General features: G+C 46.9%; 1 protein-coding gene across 1 annotated transcript; it reads right to left on the bottom strand.

The window, feature by feature from the left end:
* Positions 1–200: 200 nt before the first annotated feature.
* On the bottom strand, positions 201–17,280 carry ubl7a (ubiquitin-like 7a (bone marrow stromal cell-derived)). The gene is made up of 10 exons (XM_078429898.1): positions 17,023–17,280; positions 15,586–15,705; positions 13,691–13,773; positions 11,280–11,364; positions 9,704–9,761; positions 8,449–8,582; positions 6,898–6,947; positions 2,359–2,526; positions 2,153–2,278; positions 201–1,420 (listed from the first exon to the last, which is right to left on the bottom strand). The coding sequence occupies exons 1-10, from the start codon at positions 17,231–17,233 to the stop codon at positions 1,283–1,285; spliced, it is 1,173 nt and encodes a 390-aa protein (XP_078286024.1). The 5' UTR covers positions 17,234–17,280; the 3' UTR covers positions 201–1,282.
* Between the last annotated feature and the right edge of the window lie 30 nt (positions 17,281–17,310).

Below are 17,310 nucleotides of genomic sequence, written 5' to 3'. Positions count from 1 at the left end.
AGGGCCTGTTTCCGCACGGTATCTCTAAATCTAAAAAAAAAACACCGTACTTCAAACCAGAAATAACTGTTGGTCACCAAGTGAAATAAACACAATCCTAGTGAACTGTCCTTTCTAGAGTTCAGTTACACCAACAAAGGATGTAAGAATTAGTGTCACATTTTGAGTCAACGCATTGAAAAACTGGAAAGTCAAAAGGGTAAAACTCACGACCGAATGGTCAAAGAAATCTTTAATCTTTAATGCATTTGAAATTATTATAGCACACCACAGTCCCAAACCTGTTATCTTCACCGATTTGAGAATCTTAGATGTTACAATCCTCCACGACCTAGAGACTAATTGTCACATGCAGAGGGGCAAAAGTATACTTGCCAAGGCAGCCAACCAAAGTGTATGCAACACAACATATTACCAGCTCCTGTGGAGAAGCTGCTGGAAGCGTTAGTTGTTAAAGAATAATCATTTTCTGGTAACGTGGATAAATAAATCGGCAAAGACCACACTTGCACTTCAGAAGATCCCAACGTCATAAGATGGTCACTGTTTTGCAAAAACCATGTAAATGATCCGTGACAGACGGAATGGCAATACAGGCAGTAACGTTGAAGAAAAATAATCGCGATGCAGGTCTTCATTAGCAGCATGCACAACAACATAAAAAGGCAGGTCTGCAAGCCAACTCTCGGGTGAGAAATAGTCCGCACTGTAGTTTAAAATCTATGCATTTCAGAGGTAAAGTTTAGTAAGGAGGATGTTTAGAATTTGAAGCGCTGGCTTAAGGTTCCAATTTCATTGAGGGATGGGGAATAGAATCAACAGTTTAATTTAAACCCAACTATAAAGGCTTGTAGAAATTCTCCAAACTGGGAAGGCTATTTGATGATAGGGCATATAACAGCCACCCAATGTTTAAATCCCAACATTGAGCACAATTTGCTGCCTAAGAAAAGGCAAAATACCAGGTGCCAAAGCCAGATAAAAGCTTGTGACACCGTCTCATTTTCCAACAGATAAAATATACTCTCTGATAGCAACTGATAACCTCTGCACATTTTAAACTCAGCAGGAAATAGTATATTTTTAATATTCAATCAGTTCTCGCTCCTTTGTGTTGGATAAAGACATCCAAGATTCTCATGGGATATAAACGTACCAGTGTTAATGTTCACCCCACAATCATATTTCCTTACAACACACACCAGTCGATGGAGTTAAGCATTCTGCCATGCACTCTGCTCCTTTATTCTAGCGGTAATGTGCGCTTAGCGGGCCATCCAAGCTAAGGGGCTCCTCCAGCAAAAATGAGCTCCAGTGCAGCCTGGATGTCCCCTCCGGTTGCCTGCAGTGCTCGAAGGCTCAGCTCGTTATCCTGTATCCCCATGTCCCGCAGCTGCTGAAGTTGAGGCTGCCACTGGTTCTGCAGGGGGGGGCAAACAGGGCCAGAGTCAGACACTATTCCCTTCCAGCCGAGGCTCGGCTACCAATTGAAGCAGTGGAGCCGAAATTGTCAACGTGGAGATCTGCAGCGTGTTCTTTTGGATGTGCTCGCCTCCAGGGTGAGTTTGGCTCACAACCCTCCCCAGCGGTCAGGAGTTTCTTAAACCTCCTAGTTTCAGTATTGCACACAAAGAAAGCTGAGCAAAGACACGCCTTCCTTAGAAGATTGAGTAAGGTACAGTAGACAGCACACTGAATAGTTGCCTCACAGTCTGGTTTGGCAAAACAAACACCCAGGAACGGAGATTACAAAAAGGGACAGAAGCTGCCTGGCCCATCACAGGTACTGATCTCCCCACCAAAGGCATCTATAGAAGGGGCTGACTCAAAAAGGCAGCTAATATCAAAAACCACCCTGGTCACAGTCTCACTTCATTACTACTATTGCGAAGTACTGAAAACCATGACCACCAGGTTCAACAATAATTTCTTCCCAGCAACCATCAGGCACTCGAACACTTACCTCAACTATGAACTGTCTTTGATAGCGCTAGGACTTGCCAAGGTTTTTAACCATGATATTAATTTATTGAATTTAAACAAATTGTATATTTCATTTACGGGCCGATTAAGCTGTTGCAAGTAGAGATTCCATTGTTCAATGGATAATCAAACACTCCCATCTCTGGAGGGCTTTGCTGAAAGCACGTACCTGGAGTGCCGAAGTGTTGGAGGCTTGCAGAGCCTGCTGCAGGGCCTGACTGAATATGTCGTGACTGATGGGTGCCGTCGACGGCACGCCTGAATTCATCACCGGAGACAGACTAGACGACGTGCCCTGGGGGAGAGGAAGCACAGGCCCAGTTAGTGGCTGAGAACAGGAGGGTGGGAGCGGCCGGGGAGGGGATGTCAACACACCTGCGCCCCTGTCGTCGGGGTGACGGCACTGCTTTCTGGTGTGCTGGCCAGGGCCAGGGCAGTCGCCAGCTCGCTCTGTGTAATGGGTCGAGGTCCCACAGAGCCGCTGTAGCCCAGTGTGGCGGGGCGGGAGCCCGCAGCGTTGCTCGAGGAGGCTGTGGCCCGGGACTGTGAAGAAAGCAGAAATAATTTTACTTTTGCCGCCTGTATGGAGTTTGTACCTTCTCCCCGTAGGATTCTTCCAGGTGCTTTGGTTTCCTCCCACATCCCAAAGACATGAGGGTTTCTAGGTTAATTGGCCTCTGTATATTGCCCCTAGTGTGATGGATGCAAAAATGTGATAACATAGAACTAGTGATCAATGGTTGGCCTGGACTCGGTGGGCCTGTTTCAACGGTGTACCCCTAAACCAAACCAAACCAAACATTCTCCACTTTTACAGTAATCAACTACAAAGATTATTAAGGGGTTGGACACGTTAGAGGCAGGAAACATGTTCCCAATGTTGGGGGAGTCCAGAACAAGGGGCCATAATTTAAGAATAAGGGGTCGGCCATTTAGAACTGAGATGAGGAAAAACTTTTTCAGTCAGAGAGTTGTGAATCTGTGGAATTCTCTGCCTCAGAAGGCAGTGGAAGCCAATTCTCTGAATGCATTCAAGAGAGAGCTGGATAGAGCTCTTAAGGATAGCGGAGTCAGGCGGTATGGGGAGAAGGCAGGAACAGGGTACTGATTGAGAATGATCAGCCATGATCACATTGAATGGCAGCGCTGGCTCGAAGGGCCGAATGGCCTTCTCCTGCACCTATTGTCTATTGTCTAAACAGATCAAAATATTGTTATGTTTAAGATAAAAACAAGCACTGGTACATCAGGACAGTGAGTGTTATGTGGCTCTGGGGTCCCGTTACTTGCAACATAAAGAGCCGTTCAAAGTAGCAAATGAGAAGGCCATGCGATGGCTTTATAGGGGTGAGGGCCCTCCATTGACCCGAGAAAAGAAATGGTGCCACCTACGGGTGAGACAGCAGGTTGCGCTCAAAGCCCATTCCAGAGGCAGGCACAAAGCTCCAGGCTGGCAATTCACTGCAGCACTGAGGTCTAGTCACAGATGTGAGGACAAGATTAAACCGATAGCTCATCTGCTTTCTCGGGCAAGATCCTAGAGACTATTTGAGCCGCATGGATTCCTGGTCCTATATTTATCCCTCAACGTTAGCAGCAAGAATGGACTGTCCGCCTTCCTACTTTAGTCATTATTACAAATGGTGTACAACAAAGATTTCTGCAAAACAGTTGGGAGCAACTTTCTATGAACACTAATGTCTACATTCTAGAGAGAAGGAATGGGTGACGTTTCGGTTCGAGACCCTTCTTCAGACTGCCTGACTTGCCCAGCATTTTGTGAATAAATACCTTCGATTTGTACCAGCATCTGCAGTTATTTTCTTATTCTAGAAGTACTTAAATGACTAATATAATTTGGGTTACCCAGATGTAATGAAAACTGCAATTGAAACAGAAGTCTATTTATTTTGCCAAGGACAGTTGGGAACTTTTTCATTTTGAAGTGCTAGTTAATCCCAATAACCAAAGCAGGTAGGAAAAAAACTGCAGATGCTGGTCTAAATCAAAGGTAGACACAAAATGCTGGAGTAACTCAGCGGGTCAGGCAGCATCTCGGGAGAGATGGAATGGGTGACGTTTCGGGTCGAGACCCTTCTTCAGACAGAAGGGTCTCGACCCGAAACGTCACCCATTCCTTCTCTCCCGAAATGCTGCTTGACCCGCTGAGTTACTCCAGCATTTTGTGTCAACGAAAGCAGGTACTTGCGCTGGTGAATTTTAAACCAAGAAGACGTCTAAATAATTCTGAGGTTAAATCTCACACAGAATAAAGCAACATTTTCCTAAACTTAATTGCATACTCCTGGAACACATTTGAATGTACAGAATAGTGGAAAACAAACATAGAAACATAGAAAATAGGTGGAGGAGGAGGCCATTCGGCCCTTCGAGCCAGCACCGCCATTCATTGTGATCATGCCTGATCTTTCCCAATCAATAACCGGTGCCTGCCTTTTCCCCATATCCCTTGATTCCGCTAGCCCCTAGAGCTCTATCTAACTCTCTCTCTTAAATCCATCCAGTGATTTGACTTCCACTGCCCTCTGTGGCAGAGAATTCCACAAATTCACAACTCTCTGGGTGAAAAAGTTTTTTCTCACCTCAGTTTTAAATGGCCTCCCCTTTATTCTTAGACTGTGGCCCCTGGTTCTGGACTAGCCCAACATTGGGAACATTTTTCCTGCATCTAGCTTTTATAATTTTATATGTTTCTAAAAGATCCCCTCATCCTTCTAAACTCCAGTGAAAACAAGCCTAGTCTTTTCAATCTTTCCTCATAGGTCAGTCCCACCATCCCAGGGATCAATCTTGTGAACCTACGCTGCACTGCCTCAATTACAAGGATGTCCTTCCTCAAACTAGGAGACCAAAACTGTACAAAATACTCCAGATGTGGTCTTACCAGGGCCTTATACAACTGCAGAAGAACCTCTTTACTCCTATACTGAAATCCTCTTGTTATGAAGGCCAACATTCCATTAGCTTTCTTCACTGCCTGCTATACCTGCACGCCAACTTTCAGTGACTGGTGTACAAGGACACCCAGGTCTCGCTGCACCTCCCCCTTACCTAACCTAACTCCATTGAGATAATAATCTGCTTCCTTGTTTCTGCCGCCAAAGTGGATAACCTCACATTTATCTATATTATACTGCAACTGCCACGCATCTGCCCACTCACTCAACCTGCCCAGGTCACCCTGCAACCTCTTAACATCCTCTTCACAGTTTACACTGCCACCCAGCTTTGTCATCCGCAAACTTGCTAGTGTTGCTTCTAATTCCCTCTTCCAAATCATTAATATATATGGTAAACAGTTGCGTCCCCAACACCGAGCCTTGCGCCACTCCACTCGCCACTGCCTGCCATTCTGAAAAGGACCCGTTTACTCCTACTCTTTGCTTCCTGTCTGCCAACCAATTTTCTATCCATGTCAACACCCTCCCCCCAATACCATGTGCTCTAATTTTAGTCACCAATCTCCCGTGCGGGACCTTATCAAAGGCTTTCTGAACGTCTAGATACACTACATCCACTGGCTCCCCGGTACTTGTCACGTCCTCAAAATATTCCAAAAGATTAGTCAAGCATGATTTCCCTTTCATAAATCCATGCTGACTTGGACTTATCCTTTTACTGCTATCCAAATACACCGTTATTACCTCTTTAATAATTGACTCCAGCATCTTTCCCACCACCGAGGTCAGGCTAACTGGTCTGTAATTCCCCGTTTTCTCTCTCGCTCCAAACCTTGAAAAGCGGGATAACATTAGCTATCCTCCAATCCACAGGAACTGATCCTGAATCTATTGAACATTGGAAAATGACCACCAATGCGTCCACTATTTCTAGAGCCTCCTCCGTGAGGACCCTGGGATGCAGACCATCAGGCCCAGGGGATATATCATCCTTCAGTCCCATTAGTCTACCCAATACTATTTCTCGCCTAATGAAAATTTCTTCCAGTTCCTCTACCCCCCTAGATCCTCTGTCCTCCAGTACAGCTGGGAGATTGTTTGTGTCTTCCTTAGTGAAGACAGATCCGAAGTACCTATTCAACTCTTCTGCCATTTCCTTGTTACCCATAATAATTTCACCCGTGTCTGACTTCAAGGGACCCACATTTGACTTTGCTACTCTTTTTCTCTTAACATGTCTAAAGAGGCTTTTACTGTCCTTCTTTATATTCTTGGCCAGCTTCCCCTCATACTTCATCTTTTCAGCCCGTATTGCCCATTTTGTTACCTTCTGTTGTCTTATGAAAGTCTCCCAATCCTCTGGCTTCTGGCTACTCTTTGCTGTGTTATACATCTTTTCTTTTAGTTTTATTCCATCCCTAACTTCCCTTGTCAGCCACGGTTGCCTCCTACTCCCCTTAGAATCTTTCTTCCTTTTTGGAATAAATGATCCTGCGTCTTCCGGATTATGCTCAGAAATTTCTGCCATTGCTGTTCCACCGTCAATCCTGCTAGGATCCCTTTCCAGTCTACCTTGGCCAGCTCCTCTCTCATGCCTTCATAGTCCCCTTTGTTCAACTAGAACACTGACACTTCCGATTTAACCTTCTCCTTCTCAAATTGCAGATTAAAACTAATCATATTATGATCACTACCTCCAAGCAGTTCCTTTACCTCGAGTTCTCTTATCAAATCTGGTTCATTGGACAACACTAAATCCAGAATTGCCTTTTCTCAGGTAGGATCCATTACACGGTGCTCTAAGAATCCACCTCAGAGGCACTCCACAAACTCTCCTTCTTGGGGTCCAGAACCAACCTGATTCTGAACCAACCAAACTATAGCTAAACATCAAAAAGATGGTATTTGAATTGCCTAAAGCCATTTCCAAGTTGCATGAAGATGTTGTATGCACACGCACACTTTCTCTGCGACCAGCATGCACTTTGCTTACCTGCTGAAAGTCATCTTCATCATCAGACAGCCCGTCAAAGAGGTATCCCCCTGAAACGGAAAGAAGGGAAGAATTACAAATGAAACTCTTAATGGTAACATTGAATGAGTGGGCTTCTTATGTAAATGCATGGACTACAAGTCTGGATGCTGCCTTGCCTTAATAGATAACTGGAACAGGCAATGTTAGAAGCCTGGATTGAATCAATCTGTGCAGCCAGCTTTGAATTTTTTCCTGCTCCTAAAGATAATTTATGGCATGGAGAACGTTGCTCTCTCCACGATGACCAAGTCCAATCTGATCTGCTTATCTCAATGTCAGAATAACCTGCACACAAGGGAAGCCTCCAACTGGCAAATCAAACACAGTAAAAGCGCATTGAGACCAGAAACGCAGAATAACCATTTAGAGGAATTAATTACAAGTATAATATGATAAAGTGGGCGAGTATTATGGGAAAGTGAATCGGTCTTAACTAGCGGACAATCATAATGTGTTTCATGCAACACAATAGTAATTAGAGAAATAGTAAGAGAGAACTACTGGAATTCCAAAAGGAACATACAGGAGATGGGGAACAAAACCCCCCATCAGAAATGGGAAGCCATTTTCCCCCCTTTCAGACTCTGGCAAACCTAACCATTTGGGTTCCAGTAACACATTTCTTTCCCCTTATTACAAACCTTCGGTTGTGTCAGAATACGGAAAACGAGTGCTGGAAACCTGTAGTAAAACAGAAATGAACCCAGGCAAGCAGTAAGTCGAGTTAACACGTTTGCGACTGTTCTTCACCCAGCCTGCATGTCCAATGAAGACAGCCACAAAATGCTGGAGTAACTCAACGATACAGGCAGCATCTCTGGAGAGGAGGAATGGGTGACGTTTCGGGTTGAGGCCCTTTTTCAGACTTCCAAAGAAGGTTCATTGGTGAAATAGTAACTGTCCCTCCCATCTGCAAACTTTTATGTCAAGGTAAAAGGGCAACAAATGAAAGGCCTTTTCTTACTGGTTGAACTCTTCATTGTGGTTTGCAAATCTTTAGGAATCTGCATTCCTACTGTCCAAAGTGATTTTCAGCACCCACTTCATACTATCATATCATATCATATATATACAGCCGGAAACAGGCCCTTCGGCCCACCAAGTCCGTGCCGCCCAGTGATCCCCGCACATTAACACTATCCTACACCCACTAGGGACAATTTTTACATTTACCCAGCCAATTAACCTACATACCTGTACGTCTTTGGGGTGTGGGAGGAAACCGAAGATCTCGGAGAAAACCCACGCAGGTCACGGGGAGAACGTACAAACTCCTTACAGTGCAGCACCTGTAGTCAGGATCGAACCTGAGTCTCCGGCGCTGCATTTGCTGTAAAGCAGCAACTCTACCGCTGCGCTACCGTACTCTTTTGGTGACCTTGCGTTCAGCTCCAAAAAAACTAGAAATCTAATTTTTTTTTGGTGAGAAGACATCTTGGAATGTTGTGCCATTTAAAATGCTATGCTCTTAAATATCAGGTTTTTTAAATGGACAGATGCAATACATACCTGGCACTTCGATGTAAGAATTAGATGGAATATTCCTCGAGTTGCTGCCAGCAGTTGGAGGAGGGGTAGTGCCAGTCACAGAGTGTAGCACCAGCACCATTGCATTGACTAGTGCAGGGTGTGAGATGATTAACCTGCCAATGAGATCATGGACACATTAAACTCAAAGCAGTAACGTGTTCGAGCAACTCTTCATTTCTTGAGTTTGTATGATATGCAAAATCTCACTCCGATGTCCCTTGGGTCAGTCTGGTCAGTGGTCTCCTGACTTGCCAAGTAAAGAAATGAGGTACCTCCTGTAATAGATCTTAATGGACTTGCGGTAGTGTGCGCTCCTCAATCTGGGACTCGTGTCCAAAGGCAAGCTTTGGTTTTTGTCCATGCAAGTTTGCATGTTTACAGTGAAGGAAGGAACTGCAGATGCTGTTTTAAACCGAAGATAGACACAAAAAGCTGGAGTAACTCAGCGGGACTTCGTCTGAAGAAGGGTCTCGACCAGAAACGTCACCCATTCTTCCTCTCTAGAGATGCTGCCTGACCCGCTGAATTACCCCAGCTTTTTGCATATTTACAAATCTTGCATATTTACAGCACAGCAGACCGTTCCAACAAAAGCATCTCAATGAGGCCATGGCATCATCTATCGTCAGCGATCTCTACCATTCGGGCCATGCCCTCATCTCACTGTTACCATCAGGTGTGCAGGAGGCAAAGAAGCCCGAAATCCCACACCACCAGGTTCAGGAACAGCTACTATCAGGTTCTTGAACCAACCTACACAAATATAATAATGATTCTACTTTGACAATGAATCCCCCAGCCCACCTCTCCCACTACTATTGACTTTTTTTTCCTAATTATGATCTTGCACTAATGTCTCATTTTTTTCTTGCACGGTCTTATTTCTATTATAAATTTGAAATATGATTTGTGTATGATTTGTTTTGTGTTTATCCAAGTCAATGTGGCTGTGAAGCAAGATTTTCTTTGGAGCTGCACATCAAGTGCTGCCGTTTCCCCATGCACGCCACAGGTAGGTCAATTGACCAAATTACCCCAAGTGTCGTATAGAAAGGAACTGCAGATGCTGGTACATACCGAAGATCAACACAAAGTGCTGGAGTAACTCAGCAGGTCAGGCAGCATCTCTGGAGAGAAAGAATGGGGAACGTTTCGTGTCGGGACCCTTCTTCAGGTAACTGGAATGGGAACTCATTGGAAGGGAAAACTATTTTTTTTTTTAATCAGCACTTACGTGTCCAACAGGCTTGGGTCAGTGAAGAGAACAAATAAATCTTTGTCTTGAAGTACACCTAGTATAGAAATAAAAATTAACAAGGATCAAATAAAACACTTGGACTTGGTTTAAAGAGGTTTATATTGCTGTGGTGTTGGTCTTCAGGGACCATCATCTGATGGCAGCTTTATGAAGCTTACTCATTATTCACTTACTAACACGAGCAATTGAATTAGTTACCCACTATTTCTAAGGCTTTCATATAGGAGCAAAGATACTGTCTGTGGGATTGTACTGTGTTCAATCAGCTTGCCTCAGTCATGTGAACAAAAAGTGCTAGCCTGGTTCTGCATGCAATACCTTCCCTCTGGTTCTGAGCGACCAATTCCCCAGGTATAGTTGACAATCAACGTTATCTAAGATTACAACAGGATCAAGATCAATAGGGAAAGGGAGCCAAGGATTGGTATATGGAATATATCTTAGAAAAGTGCAGAGTGTTGCATTTTAGTAAGCCCAGGACAAACATGTCAATGGCACAGAGTCCATGACAGGTACAACCCCTTTTGCACTGCAGGCCGTTTCAAAAGTGCTTCCAGAATCTGATGCACCACGCTGAAGCAGGGCAATATGGAAACAGGTCCCTTGACCCAACTCATCCATGTCAACAAGCATGTTTTATAACAGAGCTTCTTAAACCTTTACTGCATGCAAGCACTTGCCAATGCAACAGCAGTGGATGTACCTCAACTACAAAGTACAACTCACTATAATGTGAAGGCACTATCTCAATGCAAGATAGTTAAAGTGATTGAGGTTACACACGCTGTGTAAAGAAGAATATTAATCTCCACAATAACACAGGGAGGAAATGTCAGTGAGTCAGCTGAAATCCCAAAATTGCAGCTCATCTACAGAACATATGCAAACACAAACTGATATATTCTGGATGCATGGTATCAGCATCAAAAGAACAGCATCAAAGGACAATCACGCTTGGGAAAGTGGAAGCAAGAAGAAGGCTACAAGAGAAATGAAACACCAATCCTACATCTGCAGCAGCCTGGTCACAGTTATCACCCATCCTTACAGCCTTTGGAATCTGGTAGTGTTTAGTTTAGTTTAGAGATACAGCATGTAAACAGGCCCTTCAGACCATGGCGACCACCCTAGTTCTATGTTATCACATCTTCAAATGCACACCAGGGACAATTTACAGAGCCCACAACCGATAAACCCATACATCTTCGGGATGTGGGAGGAAACTGGATCACCCAAAGGAAACACACTGAGTCACTGGGAGAATGTACAAACTCCACACAGTTAGTACTCGAGGTCAGGATTGAACCCGGGTCTCTGGTGCTGTGAAGCAGCAGCTCTACAAGCTGTGCCACCCTTAAGTGCTGGGCTTTCTGTTTGAAGAACCGCAGTGCAAGTGGTTACGCTGTTGGTAATTCATTTCATGGTACTGAACAAGGTGAAGGAACAAATTCAGATGCTGCGAGACTTGAGGTGACAATAATGCACGTGTTCTTTGAGCAACAACTCTCAGTATTTCTACTTGTAAAGCACAATGAAGATTATCCAAACTCACCTAAAGCAATGGGGTCATTACTGAGTCCTGGGGTTGCAACAATAATCTGGTCCAGTGATTCTTTGTTGCTCAACATCTTATAAACCTGCAATGAATCGATAAAAGTTTAAATAGAGTCATAGTTCCTTCAATTTTGTCTCCAGTGACTACTGCCTTATAGAACAGACCAACACTGTTAAAAACTTACAGTATTTGCTTTATCGAATTGATAGAAAGTTGCTGGAGGGGATTCTGAGAAACAGTATCTACATGCACTGAAAAGGCAAGGACGGCACGGTAGCGCAGCGGTAGAGTTGCTGCTTTACAACGAATGCAGCGCCGGAGACTCAGGTTCGATCCTGACTACGGGTGTTGCACTGTAAGGAGTTTGTACGTTCTCCCCGTGACCTGCGTGGGTTTTCTCCGAGATCTTCGGTTTCCTCCCACACTCCAAAGACGTACAGGTATGTAGGTTAATTGGCTGGGTAAATGTAAAAATTGTCCCTAGTGGGTGTAGGATAGTGTTAATGTACGGGGATCACTGGGCGGCACGGACTTGGAGGGCCGAAAAGGCCTGTTTCCGGCTGTATATATATGATGATATGATATGATATGATTAACAAGAGTCAACATGGCTTTGCGCCAGCATTAACAGGGACCCAAACGAACCTGGCCACGTTCTCATTTCATTCCTGCCATCGGAAAGGTGGAAAAGGAGCCTGAAAATTGTAATTCCCAGTTTCAGGAGCAGCTTCTTCCTGACAACCAGACTATTAAACACTACGACCTCCAAATAAGTTCTGAGCTACATAGACTTGTGTGTATACACCGATCAGCCAAAACATTATGACAGGTGAAGTGAATAACATTGGTTATCTTGTTACAATGGTACCTGTCAAGGGGTGGGATATATTAGGCAGCAAGTGAACAGGCAGTTCTTGAAGTTGATGTGATGGATGCAGGAGCAATGGGCAGGAATAAAGACCTGAGCGACTTTGACAAGGGCCAAATTGTTATGGCCAGACGACTGGGTCAGAGCATCTCTGAAATGGCAAGGCATGTGGGGTGCTCCCGGTCAGCAGTGGTGAGTACCTACTGACAGTGGTCCAAGGAGGGACAAACCACAAACTGGCGACAGGGTGTTGGGCGACCAAGGCTCATCGATGTGCGAGGGCAATGAAGGCTATTCCATCTGGTCCGAACAGACTGTGGGAAGACGACAAGCCGGTGGAGGGAGTGTGATGCTCTGGGCAATGTTCTGCTGGGAAACCCTGGGTCCGGCCATTCATGTGGCCGTCAATTTGCCACGTGTCACCTACCTAAACATCGTAGCAGACCAGGTACACCCCTTCATGACAATGGTATTCCCTGATGGCCGTAGCCTCTTTCAGCAGGATAATGCGCACATTGTTCGGAATTGGTTTGAGGAACATGATGAAGTGTTCACGGTGTTACCCTGGCCTCCAAATTGAATCTCAATCCGATTGAGCATCTGTGGGATGTGCTGGATCGACAAGTACGATCCACGGCGGCTCCACCTCGCAACTTACAGGACTTGAAGGATTTGCTGCTAATGTTATGGTGCCAGATACCACAGGACACCTTCAGGGGTCTTGTAGAGTCCATGCCTCGGCGGGTCGGCGCTGTTTTGGCAGCACACGGAGGACCAACAGCATATTAGGCAGGTGGTCATAATGTTTTGGCTGATTGGTGTACATACTGACCTTTTTTTTAATTATGGTGTTTACTGAGGACTATGTTTACATACCTTTTATGCTGCTGCAAGTAAGATTTGTTCTTGTAGTGTCATGATCAGAACTCTACACTGTTCTGCAGGTGAGACCCAAACAAAGTGTCATACAGATTTGGCATAGGCCAGGTATATTTTTACCATCTGAACTACCTTATTTATCTATCCTTCAGGAATTTATGGACTTAAACTCCAGGGTCCATCTGTTCCTCTCCTGCGACACAAAAAGCTGGAGTAACTCAGCGGGATAGGCAGCATCTCTGGAGAGAAGGAATGGGGACCTAAGGGTCTCGACCCAAAACATCACCCATTCCTTCTCTCCAGAGATGCTGCCTGTCCCGCTGAGTTACTCCAGCTTTTTGTGTCTATCTTTGGTTTAAGCCAGCATCTGCAGTTCCTTCCTACACTGTTCCTTTCCTTCTCAGTATCTTCTCATTCTATGTACTACATTCTCTTTATGTTTTCCACCCTGACTTTACACTTCTTCAAATTGAATTCCATTTGCAAAATTTCGACCAACCACCCAACCCATCTGTGGCTGCCTGCAAAGCACAATGTTTGGCCTTTGATGTCAACCACATAGCCAGTTTTTGCAATGCCTGCAAACGTTCCAATCGTACATCTGGCATTCGAGTCTGAAGCCGGCGGACGCAATGCCCTTTGATCCGCCGACGTCACTTACCGCGTCCCTGTAGGAGGGGCTGGCGTGCAGCGCCGCCTGGAGCACGCGGAACTCCCGTGCAGCCGCTGCCTGGTCCACGGGTTCTGCAATGGAGCAACGCGTCAATAGTTTCCAGCGTGGGCAAGAACAAAACACAACAGCAACATAACCCTATGGCTAGAAATTACGTTTGTAAGATATTTATTTCACAAAATGCTGGAGTAACTCAGCAGGTCAGGCAGCATCTCAGACTGAAGAAGGGTCTCGACCCGAAACGTCACCCATTCCTTCTCTCCTGAGATGCTGCCTGACCTGCTGAGTTACTCCAGCATTTTGTGAAATAAATACCTTCGATTTGTACCAGCATCTGCAGTTATTTTCTTACACTTTTGTAAGATAGGTGTTTGATAGGTGTATGTACAGCACACTCCTCGCCCCACTCACTTTCCCCCCTCCAACTATTCATCATTGGCCAGTTTTACCTAATAACTGCCAAATTAAGATTATGTAATTTAACCGAACAATTTAAAACTAAGCCCAGCACCACACCCCATCCAAGACCAATACAACGTTCCTGAGATAATTTGTCCAAGACAAGACTGCAAGTCTCTAGTTGGGAACTGATCAACTTCATCTGAACAATCCTTCTATAAGTTTGGGTACAGTCCCAATTTTCCAAGCTACCTTATTGCGGACATTGGACCTTTCCTCTGGACATTGGACTTTTTACGCTACTATGCTGGGAACTATATTTTGCACTCTGGTATCTTTTGCTTCACTGTACATCTTGTACTTGTGTTTGGCTTGATTGTATTCATGTATAGTATTATCTGATTTGATAGCACACAAACACAAAAGCCTTTCACTGTATCCCAGTACGTAGAACAGTAATGAACCCAAACCTAGAAATAGCCCATAAATTCACCATTGCAACCCAAGGATTACATTGATTTATCTCCTTATTTTACCCCAAGTTCCTGGAATTTACTGGTGACTGATTTTCTAGATTGGTTCCATCAATTGCCACTAACAATATTTAAAATAACTCTAACTGAAAAACATCAACCTGAAATATTAAATGTATTTCTCTCTGCGTAGGTGCTGCCTTATCAGCTGAGTATTTCAGCATTTTCTTTTTTTATTTAAAATAATTTTGAATTAGAGACAAATGTCGTTTACAAAAAGACAAGAATCTTTTCTTTCCCATTTAAATATAGCTCAACAAAAAGCTTCGGGCGGCAGTGGAAGAATTGCTGCCTCACAGCACCAGATACCCAGGTTCGATCCTGACTATAGTCTGAAGAATGGTCTCGACCCGAAACGTCACCCATTCCCTCTCCTGAGATGTGCCTGACCTGCTGAGTTACTCCAGCATTTTGTGAATAAATACCTTCGATTTGTACCAGCATCTGCAGTTATTATCTTATACTGACTATAGGTGCTATCTGTACAGTTTGCATGTTCTCCCTATGGGTTTTCTCCAGGTGATCCGGGTTCCTCCCACATTCCAAAGACGTAGAAGTTTGTAGGTTAATTGGCCTCTGTAGATTGTCCCTCGTGTGTAGGGTAAAGCTAGTGTATGGGCGATCGCTGGTCGGCGTGGACATGGTGTGCCAAATGGCCTGTTTTCTCGTTGTATCTCTAAATAAAATTCAAACAACGCAGTGCAGAGGTCTCCCCCCGACATTTCTGTTCCACACGAACTTCCTTCATGCTCTTAATCTCATCCGTGTTTTTTTTTGTCCCTATCTCCCTCCTGTTGTTCAAGCTTCCCTTAAAATCATGTATCTAGAGAGATACATTCTGCGTCAAACTACTGCCTGCAGCTTTGAGTTCATAGGGTCCGGGTGAGCCTTTTGACTTTTCTAGTGGATTACCAATCTAATGATTTACACAGCACAAGCAATGTCCCCAACCTGGTTTTTGCTCTGGCTCCGGCCAGGACTTCTTCAGAACATGAATCGTGGAGCCGCCTTGAATCCCGTAGAAATCCAGCGTCTGCTCATCCTTCAGCTTCCGTCCACAATATACCAGCTCTGCAACATCGGTCAACTCAGCTAGTCAATCTACAATTAACTTCCAACGTGGACCAGTCCCTCACAACCCTTCTTTTCCCCCCGTTGCTTGGCACCTCCTTTCCCCCACCCTGGCCTCCTACCGCCACCCACTCCCCCAGCTGCCCCCCTACCCCCAGTCACCCTAGTCCATGTCTCGTTGCCCCCCCACCCCTTGGTCCCATATCATCCCCACCTTTACCCTCCTACTCCCATGCCCTTCATCCCCTTAACCCCTGCCCCCTCCCCATCCTACCTTCACCCTGGCACCCTAGCCCTTGCTCCCTACTCCCATTACCCTGTCCCCCTACCACTTGGCTCCCTACCTGCCCCCCCATCCTGATCTCTCACCTCCCATCCTGACCCTCTAACTACAACCCCACACCCCCGCCTGTTTCCTACACACCTTGACCCACTATCCCCCTCGCCCCTCCCTCGCCCATTTCCCCATCCTCCTTTGCTCCTCTTCCCTCTCTCCCCCACCCTTGCCCCTCCTCCCCACTCCCCCAACCTGGCATGCTTGCCCGCTACCCTGCCTTCCAACTGCTGGTCATCTACCCCACCACTCTGACCCCTCTACCCTCTCCCTTGCCCTCCTTCACCCCCTTGCCCCCTCTCTCCCCTTCCCCTCTACCCTCCTCCCCCCTTCCCTTCTACCCCCCTTCCTTGCCCCTTCCACCTCCTCTGCCCCCTACCCCTTCCCCCTCTACCCTGCCTTCTCTCCCCCTCCCGCTCTACCCCCCTCCCCCTTCTCCCTCCCTTCTCCTCTCCCCCGCCCCTCCCTCCCTCTCCCCCTTGCCTCCCCTTCCCTTGCCCCTTTTCTCCCCCTCCCCTTCTCTCTCTCCCTGCCCTCTCCCCCCCCCTCTCTCCCCCCCCTCCCCTCTCTCCCCCCCCTCCCCTCTCTCCCCTCCCCCCCTCCTCTCTCCTCTCTCCCCCCTCCCCCTCTCTCCCCCCTCCCCCCTCCCCTCTCCCTCTCTCTCCCCCTCCCCTCCCCCCCTCCCTCTCTCCCCCCTTCCCTCCCCCTCTCTCCTCCTCCCCCTCTCTCCTCCCCCCCTCTCCCCCCCCCCTCTCTCCCCCTCCCCTCCCCCTCCTCTCCTCCCTCTCTCCCCCCTTCCCTCCCCCTCTCTCCTCCTCCCCCTCTCTCCTCCCCCCCTCTCCCCCCCCCCTCTCTCCCCCCCCCCTCTCTCCCCCCCCCCTCTCTCCCCCCCCCCTCTCTCCCCCCCCCTCTCTCCCCCCCCCCTCTCTCCCCCCCCCCCCTCTCCCCTCCCCCTCTCTCTCCTCCCCCCCCGTTGTTGTTACCGATGAGCTCGGGCGCGGGCGCGGCGCCGGGCAGTTTGTCGGCGATCAGCTGCTTGAGGGCGGCGATGCGGAGGCCGCCGCCGCCGCCGCCGCCGCCGGGCGCGTGCTGGCTCGGGTCCGAGGGGTCATGGGGCTCCTCGGGCAGCGGCAGCAGCACCCGCGGGGCCCACGGCCGCTCGGCCAGCTTGACCGCGATGCTGTCCGCTCTCATGGCCGCTCTCGTTGCTGGGCGACGCCGGCCGGAAGTCAGGCTCCTGACTGCCGCGTCACCGCACCGGAAACGACCCC

Source organism: Rhinoraja longicauda, chromosome 38 (assembly GCF_053455715.1).
Source record: "Rhinoraja longicauda isolate Sanriku21f chromosome 38, sRhiLon1.1, whole genome shotgun sequence".
Taxonomy (NCBI): Eukaryota; Metazoa; Chordata; class Chondrichthyes; order Rajiformes; family Arhynchobatidae; genus Rhinoraja; species Rhinoraja longicauda.
This window is presented reverse-complemented; position numbering and strand designations above follow the sequence as displayed.